General features: G+C 36.1%; 1 protein-coding gene across 3 annotated transcripts; it reads left to right on the top strand.

The window, feature by feature from the left end:
- Positions 1-1,145: 1,145 nt before the first annotated feature.
- LOC114276667 (nuclear transcription factor Y subunit A-3) lies at positions 1,146-13,367 on the top strand. Of its 3 annotated transcripts, XM_028218471.2 has the most exons (7): positions 1,146-1,462; positions 2,532-2,657; positions 8,648-9,053; positions 9,795-9,910; positions 9,999-10,070; positions 11,385-11,552; positions 12,728-13,367. In XM_028218471.2, exons 3-7 carry the CDS (start codon positions 8,798-8,800, stop codon positions 13,064-13,066), a joined length of 951 nt encoding a protein of 316 aa, XP_028074272.2. In that variant the 5' UTR covers positions 1,146-1,462; positions 2,532-2,657; positions 8,648-8,797; the 3' UTR covers positions 13,067-13,367. The 3 variants fall into 3 exon arrangements, with proteins under 3 accessions (XP_028074272.2, XP_028074271.2, XP_082758899.1); XM_028218470.2 differs by lacking the exon at positions 2,532-2,657; XM_082902773.1 differs by lacking the exons at positions 1,146-1,462; positions 2,532-2,657 and having other exon boundaries at positions 7,654-9,053.
- Positions 13,368-13,912: the final 545 nt, after the last annotated feature.

The following is a 13,912-nucleotide window of genomic DNA, read 5'->3' on the forward strand; positions in this document are numbered from 1 at the left end:
AGATTTATTTTCTTTTCCTTTTTGTTCATATTTCTCTCCACAACTCCTTGTTAGTGATTGTATTTTTTTTTTTTTATCACTTTCTTACAAAATTTTTCATCCATTCAAATGCATGCAAAAAAATAATTCACTTCACTTTCTACTACTTTTAGTTTCTATTAGGAAAATTTTCAATATACACACACCCTTGAAAATGGTGTATCATATGTACACGTAATTAGTTATGATATTATTTTAGTTATAACTCATGAGTTTTTTAATTATATTTCATGTTGTGTTTAGTTATGATTCATAAAGTATAAAGTTGTGCGGTTTTTTTTAGTTATAAAGTGCATATGGTACACATATAATATTTCCCTTTTTGTCATCCGTTTCTTTCTAAACAAATAGAACCTTATGAAAAATGCTATAGGCCTCAAAATTTCTACAAAATATTTTAGAAGAATTCTAACAAACACACCGTTGAAAGAGTACCACCATATGTACCCCTAATTATACAATTTTTTCTTTAATTACGATTTTTTTTTTCTTTAATTATGACTTACAAAATATGAATTATAACATTTTTTCTTTAATTACAAAATGTATTTAGTGTACACCATTTATCATAATATTTTTTAATATTTTATCAAATATCTCACTTAAAAATAAATCTCACAATTTAATATAAATTTTAATATATCTAATATTACTCTTGATTTATTGATTTTTCAATTGAAAAGCTTTGTAGTGTGACTTTCCATCACAATTTAGTAAAAGTTTAAGGATAAATTACAAATTTTTAAAATTTACTTAAAATAGGAATTATCTTTTGTGATTTGAAAAATTACAGATACCTCTCTGTAAATTTTTTTATTTAACAGAATTAATTGAAAAAGTAAAATTTCTAATTATTCACCTATACAATAATAAAATTATATGAATTATTAATTGAGATAAAATTTTAATATTATTAAAAATTATTAATTAACTTGATGATTTATTAACAAAAAAATCTATTTATTATAAAATTAAAAATTTTAAGAGATATAATATAATTTTTAAAATTACAAAAAAATAATTTATAATTTTAATAATCATCACTGTTGCTTTGTTGATTTTTCAATTGCAAAGCTTTTTTAGCTCCACTCCAGTCAGAAGACGACAAGACTGATGCTAAATCCCATAAACAAACAAAATAGCAAGAAGGTGGAACTGACTCGATGGATGAATGGTAATGGTGGAGGAGGAGGCGGTTTCATTAATTATTGTTGTGGGTTGGTCACACCAAAGCCAACTAGATTCAGAAAAACATTTTCACAGAGAGAGAGAGAGTGTGTTTTTTTTGGGTAGAGAGAGAGAGAGAGTGTTTAGATAGACAGAGAGAGAAAAAAAGACTTGAGGGTTTCAAGGGAGGAGACATGTCCAATTTCACTCCAACAGTCCTGTTTCTTGCTCCTTCTCACCTTACCAGATCCCAAAGGTCTCTCTCTCATCTTTCTATTTCCATCTCTCTGTGTCTCTCTTTCTCTCTCTCTCTATATATATACAGGTACATGATGAGTATGCATATATTCACTCACCAGTGTTTTCACTTTTTTGTATCTTTTTTGCTTCTCTTCTTTTTCTAATTTTCATCTTTTGTATGTATTCTTGAATGCATGTGGGGTCTGAGATCAAGATCATGTTGTTGCTGATGGGGGAAGGGTATTGGGTTGGTTGTCTTTTTTCTTCTTCTGGGTTTTCTGATATAAACTTTCCCCCTCTTGACACTCTGTCTTCCTGAAACTTCAAGTGCAGAGAGAGAGAGGGGGGTTGGGGGGGACCTCTAATTCCTGATCTATTATCACATGTTTGTGTACTTCTTCTATTCTGGGGATGGGTCAAATCTAGTTTGATTGTTTTCCCTTTCTTTTTCCCAATTGGATTAATGTATTTTTCTTTTTTTCCCAGGCCGTGTTTTGTTTAAGTCTGATTTTAAACTTAACAAGATTAGATTTTGAGATTATCTCAAACAAACTTTAATCGAGTCCATAGTCTTGGTTTGAAAACTTAAGGAATTTTAAAATGCGTTTGAACAGGGTTGTTTTACATAACAAGTTGATCTCTAATGAGCTTTTAACAAGCCGACACAAATTGAGTTTGAGTAGTTTGGTTCATTTTAGAGCCCTACCTATTTGGCTTTCTCCAATTTAGGTTTGCTAAACCATGAGCAATTGGGCGATTGTGTATTAAGGGAGTTGTTGAGCTTGATGCATGTTTGTGTTCCTTCATACATGGGTGTTTCCTACTTTGCTTTGGTGCTCGAGTCTTATAGTTGGTCTAATTGATGTGTTATTATATGTGGTTGAAAGTTAAAACCCTACTCAAAGAGATAGAAAAAGGGTTTTTGTTTGTAGGAATTATGTTCTTTTTCTTGTCATTCATTCAATCCATTGCATGTTTCAACCTCCAAGCAAAATGCCCACCAATCCGTATATGGATTAATTCAAAATAAATAAATAAATATTGAACATTTCCATAATTCTATTAAACTAGGGTTTTGTGTGTAGGTCCATTTAACAGGCTGCTTATTTCGGGAGGTGCATTGACTTGCAATAAGTTGGAAACTATTGAGAGACCTCTTTGCATTGTTCTTGTGCATTTGGAATTAGAATTTGGTGTCTTATTGCTGTTTGGTAACGTTTACAATTTGTTGTCTTTTTCTTTACAAAAACATTAAACATGTTTTATGTTTATTCTTTTTAAAAACATGTTTTATGTTTGTTTTTTAGTAAAAATGAAAACAAAAAATATTTTTGATACACACACATGTTTTCAAAAACTTATTGTGAATTAGAATTTGGTATCTTCATTTTTTTGTTAGTTTAAGCATAGTGCCTTAAATGCATGCAATATATACCTAGCTTGTCATGCATTCCAATTCCATGGAAATATTTTCAGTTCAGAGTTAATGTAATCAGGAACGGTAGACATGACCCGCACGAGTAAGTGAGTTGGTTGGGATGACTGCTCAACCATTGGATGGCATAGGTTTGATTAGTGATACTAGAAAACAGTAATGACCTAGCGATTTATTTTTTGGACTGCAATTTCTAAACCACGGTATACTTTCATTCCAAAACGGTGAATTTAGCAATCCAAAGCGATCTCAAATTTTTTTTTTTCACTATAAATCGTAAAAGTTACCTTAAGAGGAAAAACAATCAATATAATAACTAAAATCTAAAGAAAATGGAGTTTTTGTACGACAAAACTTAAAAAAGTGGTCATAGTGTTATTTGAAATGTGTTGAAACATGATTTATTTGGGGGGGAAAAAAAAAAACATTTTATTGGATACCTGGTTGTTTTAAAAAATAGCGTTAGAAGTACCTTAATTCTAACAGTGTAATCTAAAGAAGTCTATCTCTATCGTACCACATTCCCGATCCCGTTCCTTGTGCCAAAACGACCCATGTCCCAGATAACGGGGTTTGATTTTCCAAATGATTAGCTAATGCTCATTGTTGGTGGATCATTTTGTACATCCTCTAGGATTAGGCTCGTGTAAGAGTTTCACATTATACTGACACCTTTTACATTGACATAGTTGCATCCTAAAGAGCTATGCGCTTGAACTCATCCTTGCATTACTAGTTGGTTATTTGTGTCCTCCTCTTCTTGAACATTTATTATGAACAAGATGGTGGCTATGCCAAAGTAAAAGGTGCAAGATGAGATGCATCCAGTGATTCTAACCCCTTTAAATCCCGCAACAAAATCTGTGCTCAAGTGGCACAAAAACACATTCCACAAATATGCCTCCCATTTTTTATGGGAGAGAAGTAGGCCAGACTCCCAAATGTGCTAGTTGCGTTGCATCTGGTAGTTCTAGTGTAAGTTTTCTGAATGAAATTGTATATTCAATTGTGTTTCTTTAAAAGGAGGTTACCGGTTTATATAACCTTAAACCTATGACTAAAAAAGGAAAATACGAAAAAGGAAATACAGTCAAATAGTTACACCACAATCTTTTCTAATTCTATACGCAATACAATTTTTCCTAATTCTATACACAATATATTCTCATACCCCCGCTTAAATTCAAGGTGTTTTAGCAGAAAACACTGAGAGTTTGTTAAAAAGAAACTGAAACCGAGTGGTAGTGTAAGTCTTGGTGAAGAAGTCCGCAAATTGCAAAGCCGAAGAGACATAAGGAAGCGAGATAGAGCCAGACTGTAGATGCTGTCAGACAAAGTGACAATCAATCTCAATGTGTTTCGTTCGTTCATGGAAGACAGTATTGTGGGCAATCTGAATAGCATTGCGGTTGTCATAATAGAGAGAGGTCGAAGAAGACTAAGGGACACTCAAATCAGATAAGAGACAACGAAGCCAAACAATCTCAGCAGTAGCATGAGCCATAGCGCAGTACTCAGCTTCGACAATAGAGCGAGCAACAACAGTTTGTCTCTTGCTTTTTCAAGAGATCAAGGAATCTCCAAGAAACAGACAGAAACCAGACATGGATTTGCGATCAATAACATCACCAGCCCAATCAGAATCAGCATAGGCCACCAAATTCATAGAAGAAGTAAAGGACAATAGTAAACCCTGAAATATAGTACCTCGGAGATAGCGAATAATTCGAATCAAGGCAGCCCAATGTAGGGAACGAGGAGCAGAAACAAACTAGCTAACCACATGAACAACATAGGTAAGATCAGGATGAGTAATCGTCAGATAAACTAAGCAACCCACAAGCTCGCGATACAAAGTGAGATCATCCAGAGGGACACCGTTAGTAGAGTTGAGCTTCACATTAAGCTTAGTAGGTGTATCAGAAACCTTAGTGTCAGTAAGACCAACACGGTGAATGGCCTCATTAACATACTTAGCTTGAGACAGAAAATAGCCTTTTGGAGAAGAAGCAACTTCAATACTAAGAAAATACCGCAAAGAACCAAGATTCTTCATCTCGAAGGTGTGGAAGAGATGCTGCTTAACCTCAGAGATAGCAGAAGAGTCAGAGCCAGTGATAATTATATCATCCATATACAATAATAATACAACAAATCCAGTTGAGGTGTGGAGAAAAAATAAAACAGAGTCTTGGGCACAAGGATGAAACCTAAGCTCAGTAATAGCAGTCTGAAAGCAATAATACCAAGCACGGGGAAACTGTTTCAGACCATACAAAGCACGCCGAAGGTGACAAACCTGTCTAGAGGAATAATGAAGGCCAGGGGGAAGACGCATGTAAACCTCCTCAGTGAGATGACCATTAAGAAAAGCATCCTTAACATTCATCTACTAAAGAGGCTAAGAACGAGCAGTAGCGACAGAGATCAAAGTACGGATAGTAGTCATCTTGGCAACAGGAGTAAAGGTCTCCTCATAATCAATACCATACTCTTGTGAGAAACCTTTGGCAACCATACGAGATTTGTATTGCTCAAGAGAACCATCAAAATGAGTCTTGACTTTGTAGACCCATTGCAACCAACCAAATTCTTACCAACAGGCAAAGGAACCAACTCCCAAGTACTAATTTTCTGTAAAGCAGACAACTCATCCTCCATAGCTTGAACCCAATGAGGATCCTGACAGGTCTCCTTGTAAGACTGAGGTTCTGAAAAAGAGTGAATAGTAGACAAAAAAGTACGATAGAAAACAAAAAAACATGTATTAGACCAACCCAATCTGTTTGGAGGATGACACGTTCGAGTAGGATATCGATGTACAGCAAGATCAGAGTCGTCAAAAGCAGGATGATCAATAGCAGGGATAGAGACAACCGGTGGAGGAGGAGCCTTGCAACGAGAAAAAACTAATAACGGAGGATGAGAAGAAACTGAAGGAGAAGCAGTCAGAGGTGAAGCAGGAGGAGAAGATGAAACAAGCTCAGGAGGACCTGTGGAGATGTACTCATCAGATGGTACCTTAAAAGGAAATAGGTCAATCTGAACCAAATTGTCTTTGGAAACTGGAGCAGTGACAGGAGGAAGCTGAAAATAAAGCAAACATTCGAGAAAAGAAACATGACGGGAGACATAAAGACGACGGGAAACAGGGTCGTAACATTGATAGCCTTTCTGAGTAGGACTATAACCCAAAAAGACACATAGGACAAACTGGGCACCAAGTTTGGTTCGATCTTTATAGGGAAGAAGGACAAAACAAGCAAACTCAAACACACGAAGGAGGGACTAATTAGGAAGTTGAGAGAACAGAGCCTCATAAGGAGACCGACTAGAAAGAAGGGAAATAGGCATACGGTTGAGAAGAAAAGTAGCAGTAAGAACTGCTTCTTCCCAAAATGGAGCTGGGACTGAGGCAGAAAGAAGAAGAGACCTAGCTGTCTCAAGGAGATGACGGTGTTTACACTTGGCTCGACTATTTTGGGCAGGTGTATCAGTACAAGAAGTTTGGTGAATGGTACTCAAATTGGCCAAATACTCACAGAACTCATTTTTAAAATATTCCCCACCCAAGTCAGATCGTAACACTTTAATTGTAGACCCAAACTAAGTAGTGATCATAGACTGAAAGGTACGGTATATCTAATAGAAGTCGGACTTATGAGTCATAAGATAAACCCAAGCGTAATGAGTGCAGTCATCAACAAATGACACATAATATGTAGAACCCCCTTTGGTAAGAATAAGAGAAGGGCCCTAAATATCAGTATTTCATTTTGGCAAGTTTACACCCCCGACACTTAGTAAGTTCACTAGAAGAAACTTTGTCCAATATACCAAACTAAGCTAAAGACCGTAAGCGGTCAGCAAACAAATGTCCTAATCTAGAATGCCACAAGTAGAAAGGACTAGACAGAAAATCTAACTGAAAAGAGGAAAAGGCAATCGAAGAGGGTGTCATAGGCAGATGTAGGCTCTCTACCACATAGAGGTCTCCAACTCAACGGCCAGTCCCAATGTGCTGCTTGGGCATCTGATCCTACATAGAACAGATAGAAAAAGAGAAGACAACATCAAAACCAGAGAAATCAAGCTGACTAATAGATAATAAACTGATAGAACATAAAATGCAGATAGAATAGAGGCAGTATACATAGCAGATGGTAAGACAGACCTAACAGATATAACAGACATACCAGACCCATTAGCAGCATTAACAGTAATAGGAAAAGGATGAGGAGTACAATTTTGAAGTAAGAAGAGATAGGGAGTCATATGATGAGAGGCACCAGAGTCAAAAATTCAAATAAACGAAGAGATACCTAAAGAGGATCCAAGCAAACCTAAATGAAGAGAGGAAATAATGGAGGCAGACGGGGATGGCGTAGAGGTAGGCAGTGTATGCTGAAGTTGATTAATCTGAGCACTCAAGGAAGCCAAGTTATGATCAGGAGCTGGAGCAGATGCAGTAAAACTGGCGGAAGTCTGAAAAGTACTCGGAGAAGAAAGGCAAAACTAAGTTCGAGACTGCTGAGAAGATGAGCCAAACAAACATCCCTTCTGGGACAATGATACTTCCAATGGCCCCTCTAATGGCAGAAGGCACAATCATCAAAAGCCAGAAACATTATAATAATCAAAAAGCCCAGGGGTTCCTAGTGTAATAACCCAAAATCAAAACCAGAGAGATCAAACTGTAATAAGCAAAACAGTTATCCAACAAACTCACAAATGAAATAATAATCAGGCGTGGTCCAAATATAGCACCCAGATTTTTTTTTTTTTTTTTACCCTAACACCCACAAATATCAGAATTTGAATGACTCAGTAATATGAACTAGAGTTTGAGGAAGACCCAAGAGAGAGAGTCTGAAGCCGCAGCCCAAGCCGAATAGGGATCAGACAGAGATTGCGAGAGAGACACTTCACGACCACAAACCAGAGATGGAGGCTTCGCGAGATAGAGAGAGAGGCTTCGCGACCACAAACATGAGTCTGGAGAGAGAGAGAGAGAGAGAGAAGTCGCGATTCTGATGGTGACGAACCAGACAAACTAGAGAGGGCTGATACGAACTAGAGAAGTCGCGAGTCAGGGTTGATGATGGTCACGAACCAGAAGAACCAGAGATGGGTCAAGACAGATGACCAACAAACAGCGAAGACGAACCACAATAGTGACAATTGAAGCACCTAGGGTTTCGAATTGAGCTCTAATATCATGTAAATTTTCTGAATGAAACTGTATATTCAATTGTGTTTCTTTACAAGGAAGTCACCAGTTTATATAACCCTAAACCTATGACTGAAAAAGGAAAATACGAAAAAGGAAATACATCCAAATAGTTACACCACAATCATTCCTAATTCTATACACAATACAATCTTCCCTAATTCTATACACAATATATTCTCGCATCTAGCCCTTGCAATTTACCCAATGAAATTTTTGCTCACTTTTTTTAGTTAAGGAACTATGTTAGATAGAGATTTTAAACTAGCCGATCAGAAAACAAAAGCATAGATTTTAAACTAATCTTTATTTTTATTTTTAATTTTTTATAAATATTTTGAGATTTAAGATTTTATACCTAGAGATGATTGGTTATAGAGTAAAATCAGGAGTTATTAGTTCTTTTGACGAGTCTGTGATCTCTCCGGTGGTGATTGTCATTTGCTAATATGATCCAGGATACAACTTCTATCATTTCATATCAATTCTTCAATTATTGACACAACTGTCGTGTATTATGTGTTGTACTTGAGCAGTTAATCTAAAAGCTTGGCAAGAAAGTTGCCTCTTTGTTGTGAAGCATGGTGGGATTTAGAATCACAGTGCAGGGTGCTTCAATAAAATAGATGGCTACATGAGCTCACAATTTTTCCAAGAATTTTTTTGATCGAAGTCCTATTTGTTCAATGTCCCACTTTGCTGTTAATCACTCAACATGGTGGAATTCACATGAAGATAAACAGAAATTTTCTCAGTCCTTATCCAAGAATTTAAGCTTGAAGGTGGAATCTCCGCCCCATATCTGTCAGGAGGCAAAGCATTTAGGTATTCAAGAGCAAGACCGGGACTCGTCCTCAACTCGATCAACTGGTCCATCTCACCATGAAGTGACTGCTATGGGAGGGACCAATTCTCAAGATCAATGCATTTCATCAGAATCTGGTATTGATGTGTTCAGTTGTTAAATCTTGCAAGGTGCCTGTTACTTTTTTGAAGATTTGTAATTATGGGAGTTATATAGTAAAACAGGTTTCTTATTGCACTAAGTTACACCTTTTAGATCACCAATTATCTCAAATGCTTAAGCTGTTAGGAACTAGGCCCAACAATGTATATTGATCTATCCAATACCCTCCCTCATGCAACCTTGTCTTGCATGTGTAAATGCAAACATCATATATACCAAGATGAAAGAATGCAAAAGTGGACCAAATGCAAATGGAGAGATTTGAACCCAAAACCTCTACCAACCTGAGCTTTGATGTCATGTTAGATTACCAATTATCCCAACAGTTAATCAGTTAGGAAATGCGTCTGACATTGTAGATTGAGCTATCCAACAACATCCGTAATATATGTGCATACTAGGTAATCTTAATCTTTAGTACTGTCTATTATCTTAACTTGTCTTTTCCCATTGACTTAAAAGTATATACAAAGCGGTATTAGGTGCTGTGAACAGTATAAACCAGTCCTAAACCTTGATCAATAATATGATTTAAACCATATATTTGACCAAAGGGTTGTGATTAAGCTTGCTGTTTTCAGAATCTGGTTCTTACTATTATCGTATCAGCTTTTGAAATCTGCATATTTATCCTTAATTGCTGTGATTTATCATCTATATTATCACTAGTATAGCTTAATATGAATTCAATTGTCTTTCTCCATTTATTCACACAGTTCGAGATGGAGGTTATGAAAAGCATGTAGAAGGTCAAATGACACCGATTTTCTTTATGGGCCGCCATCCAGATTTTGTCACCAATCCTTCACAAGTTGATTTTAGTCAGTCAATTGTAAGTTGACCTGTTGTGGATATGGGTTTTTTTGCTTGTCAGCTTTGCTGTTAGCCTAATACCTAATGTTTATGGCCTCCCATTTCAGAATCACATTTCATATCCTTATGCTGATCCTTACTATGGTGGGTTATTCACCACCTATGGCCCACAAACTACTGTGAGTACTTTTGAGCTTATTGTTGTTGTTTTCCATTTGTTTGGCAATATGAGTGGACTTTCATGTTGATTTTTATTACGTAGAAGAGATTATAAAGCATCAAGATTCTCTAGTTACCTTTATTATGGTATTGAGTTGTTTTGTGATACTGAGTTCGTGATCAAAAGAACTTGCCTCTGAACTCCTGTTTCAAAACTTTGAAGTGTGAGTAGTTTTCTTTTCGTCTAATTACTTGTTTCACATCCGTCAATTTACCTGTTTATGTTACCCTCTGAATACCTGTTTGATAAGGTTAATTTCTCAAGTCCCATGTGGATTGTAAACTTAGCTTGTTCTTTAACTTTATTTTATATATTTCAGGTCTTTATATTTCCAAATTAGTTTTTTGCACTGCTTGTGATTTTGTGAGGATCATTGCCTGAAAAGTTAATTAACTTTTGTGACTTTTGATTTTTTTTCTGCTACTACCTGAATTCTTCATGCAATGAATTTCTTTTTTGACCATCCACTGAACCTGGCTATGCTATTAATTTTGTCAAATTATTTGTTTGCTTTGTGAAATCAGACGTCCATATCTTGAAGTCTCAAAACTTGGGCATGTGCTTCTTGGGTTAGGGCACTTGATATGCTCTCCTCACAGTATCCCTGTGATCTATGGTATATAATGTATAAGGGTAAATTACACCATTGATCTGTATAGTTGTAGCGAGATTTCACTTTGGTCCGTGTAGTTCCCAATCAATTTAAACCTCACACGTTCAATTGCTTTCTAATGTGGTTCTTCCGGAATTTGCCATTAGCATTGAATGGAAAAGCAACACGTGTATAACTAGAGGGATCAAAGTGAAAATTTGAAAGCAACTATAGAAACCAGACCACAAGTGTAATTTATTCATTTTTCTTTCTTGTGCGGGAATTTCTAAAATTCTCACATGAGTCAGACGTGGCCTTTTCCTGTACAAAATACTAATGGCAACTGACAGAAAGATCACATTGAAACCTAGTTGGAAGTGTGGGGTTTTAAATTGATGAAATTGGAACTACGGGAACCGAAGTAAAGTTTCTCTCGATCAAACTAAAGTGACTAGCAGTGTTATTTACCCTAAAAATAATGAGATTGTTTCATTTGATTAATTAGTGGCAACCTTTAGTTTGGTTAAATGATTATAGCTTCCAGAACTTGAGCTTAAACCATTTTTTCTTTTAGAATTCCCTCATTTTTTTAATATTTTTTTTTGCCTTTGTATGATTTTTCGATGTCGTGCTTTGGCTATTGTTCTTTCTATGATGTAATTTCTATTGAAATTTGATCAGTTTCAGCCTCAGACGGTAGGAATGGCACCGGCTAGGGTACCGCTGCCTCTTGATCTAACTGAAGATGGTCCTATTTATGTCAATGCAAAACAGTACCACGGAATCCTCCGAAGGAGACAGACGCGTGCAAAACTTGAGGCTCGAAACAAACTTGTCAAAGCACGAAGAGTATGTACATTCCACTGAATTGGCTTTTAGTTGAAAGTTACCTTATCTTGATTCATTCTCAACTTACCCTCTAATATTCTCCACTTCAATACAAAAAGAAAGAAAAATAAATAGAAAAAATCTCACTTGCCATTGGATACGATAGGTAGGCAGCTGCATAATATTGTTATGGGATTTTATGTTTTATTATTTTGCATTCCACTTTGATATTAGTAACATACAGGATCCTCTATCTGGATCTCCCTTGTCCCCCTGTCTAGTGGCAGATTTTAGGATTTTAGCTCGGTGCAACTTTGAATTGAAACCTTAGCAAGATATATCACAACCCAACCAAGCCTGATTTTTTTGGCGGTGGGTCGGCTAAAGATCAAGGTGATGCCAAAGTTATATATGTTTATGCTTGAGTTACCCGATCAATCTTTTTTTTTTAAATTATTTATTTGTTATTTTTTATAACTAATTCAATTTTCTGTTTTAATTTTTAAACATGACAGTCATCATAATTTAAAATGTGATCTCCATAAAAAATAGGACAAAATTGCACCAAGATACAAACACACGGGAGTAAATTTTTTAAGAGAAGATTTATCAAGTTAAACATTTAAAAGTGACTAGTTGAAAAGAAAAGAGGATGTACAAAAATTTAGAGGACATACTTAAAATTTCAAAGGAGTAAATTGAAAACAAATGGCTAGGGTCCCAGGATTTGGGATCCCGAATTTACCCAGAAATAGATATGTGTTGAATTGATGAAGTGTGGGGTCCATTTATGAAATGAATCTGAGCTATTGATGTGAAATTCTGGATAATTTTTGAATTTTTATGTGTAGGTCCGTAGCATTACTGAATTGAAAAACATTTTATAATTACAAATAAAAGTACAATATCTTAAAAATCGAATGCCACATGCCCCTCCAAGCCTCACTGTGGCTCCACCACTGCCCCTATCCAAAGACCCTCTCTCCACCACACGATTAGGTCAAAGAGACCCATTGTTTGGTAAAGGCAACTCAGTGCCTTAGGACAGATAGATGAGAGATCCGGGACAGAAGATCCCACCTCATAAATATCGTTATTACCGGAATGATTCTCCCATTGATGCATTAGTCCTCTAGGCCGCATTTGTTTTGTGTTGAAATGATCATAGATTGACCGTTGCTTTCGATTAAATGCAGCCTTATCTTCATGAATCTCGGCATCTGCATGCAGTGAATAGGGTGAGGGGATCCGGGGGACGGTTTCTCAGCACGAAGAAGCATCAAGAACCTGATCTGCCTCACACCACTGGTTCCCAGTGTATCCCAGATTCAGTTCACTCATTTCAAAAGGGAGATATATCACAGTTTGAAGATGAATGTAGCATCACAGGTGTTACTGACAGTGATATCATTTTCCGGCGACCCGATCGCAGGTTCTCTGCCATCTCTCCTCCCCAGGGCGTTGCCGTGCTAGGCAGTGAGGGGCTCATGTGCAATGGAACTCGGCATTGTGATCCGTTTCCGTTTGTCCGGTGAGAGGTGGGAACAAGCGAACCATGGCACCGGCTGGGCAATTCATCCTTGGCTTTGTTACCTTTTATTTTGATGCTGTGTTTGGTGGCATGTAATTCGTATCTTGGATTCGTAATTGCAGACTATCATCCTCTTTCATATTTTGAACTGAAGTGGTCTTCATTTCTGATTTCAAAGCATGAATTTTGTACCGCCAAACACATTGTGTTTGATGGCACCGTGGCATGTACTACTCCATGTTCTGGATTCTTCATCCTATTTCGTATTTTGAATTAAAGTGTTCTTCAATTCCGATTTTAAAGCATGAATTGTGTGTCACCAAACAGAGTGTTGTGTGCTTTTCATAAAAAAGCGTAAGAAATCCCAATATGTACTACAGTACTCTTGCTGCCTTTTTCCTTCCAAGTACTTTGTAAGAGGTAATGGTTCTGATATAATACTAGAATTGTGGTCTATGATTTAGGGTCATTGCAAATATTTGATTGTATGACTTCTTTTCTCTTTCCTTTTCATTTTTTTTGTAATTTTTTGTGTTTTGACAGTTACCATTTGTAATTCCTTTTTTTAGTGATATGCTTATATAATTTTTATACAAAGTTAGAATAATGTGACAGTAATATTTGCGAAATTACAAGGATAATGGTGGGTGTTTTCATTGCAAATGAATTGACAATACCTTTTTTTTTCACGGATCATTTCTTTTTTGTGCACTCTTAATGAATAAAAAATTTATTATAATTTTATCAGTAAATAAAATTATTAATATAGACATTATTACTCAATTTATATTAAAACGTGAGTTCTCTCCATACACAACCCACTATTATCTTTTGCTGTTGTTCATAAATT

The sequence above is a fragment of the Camellia sinensis genome, chromosome 13, assembly GCF_055761805.1.
Source record: "Camellia sinensis isolate YWXY chromosome 13, ASM5576180v1, whole genome shotgun sequence".
Lineage (NCBI taxonomy): Eukaryota > Viridiplantae > Streptophyta > Magnoliopsida > Ericales > Theaceae > Camellia > Camellia sinensis.

Coding starts and splice junctions, on each gene's coding strand:
- LOC114276667 (XM_028218471.2), top strand. CDS start 8,798: ATGTCCCACTTTGCTGTTAATCACTCAACATGGTGGAATTCACATGAA. Junction 9,054..9,794: donor ATGCATTTCATCAGAATCTG/GTATTGATGTGT, acceptor TTATTCACACAG/TTCGAGATGGAGGTTATGAA. Junction 9,911..9,998: donor TTGATTTTAGTCAGTCAATT/GTAAGTTGACCT, acceptor CTCCCATTTCAG/AATCACATTTCATATCCTTA.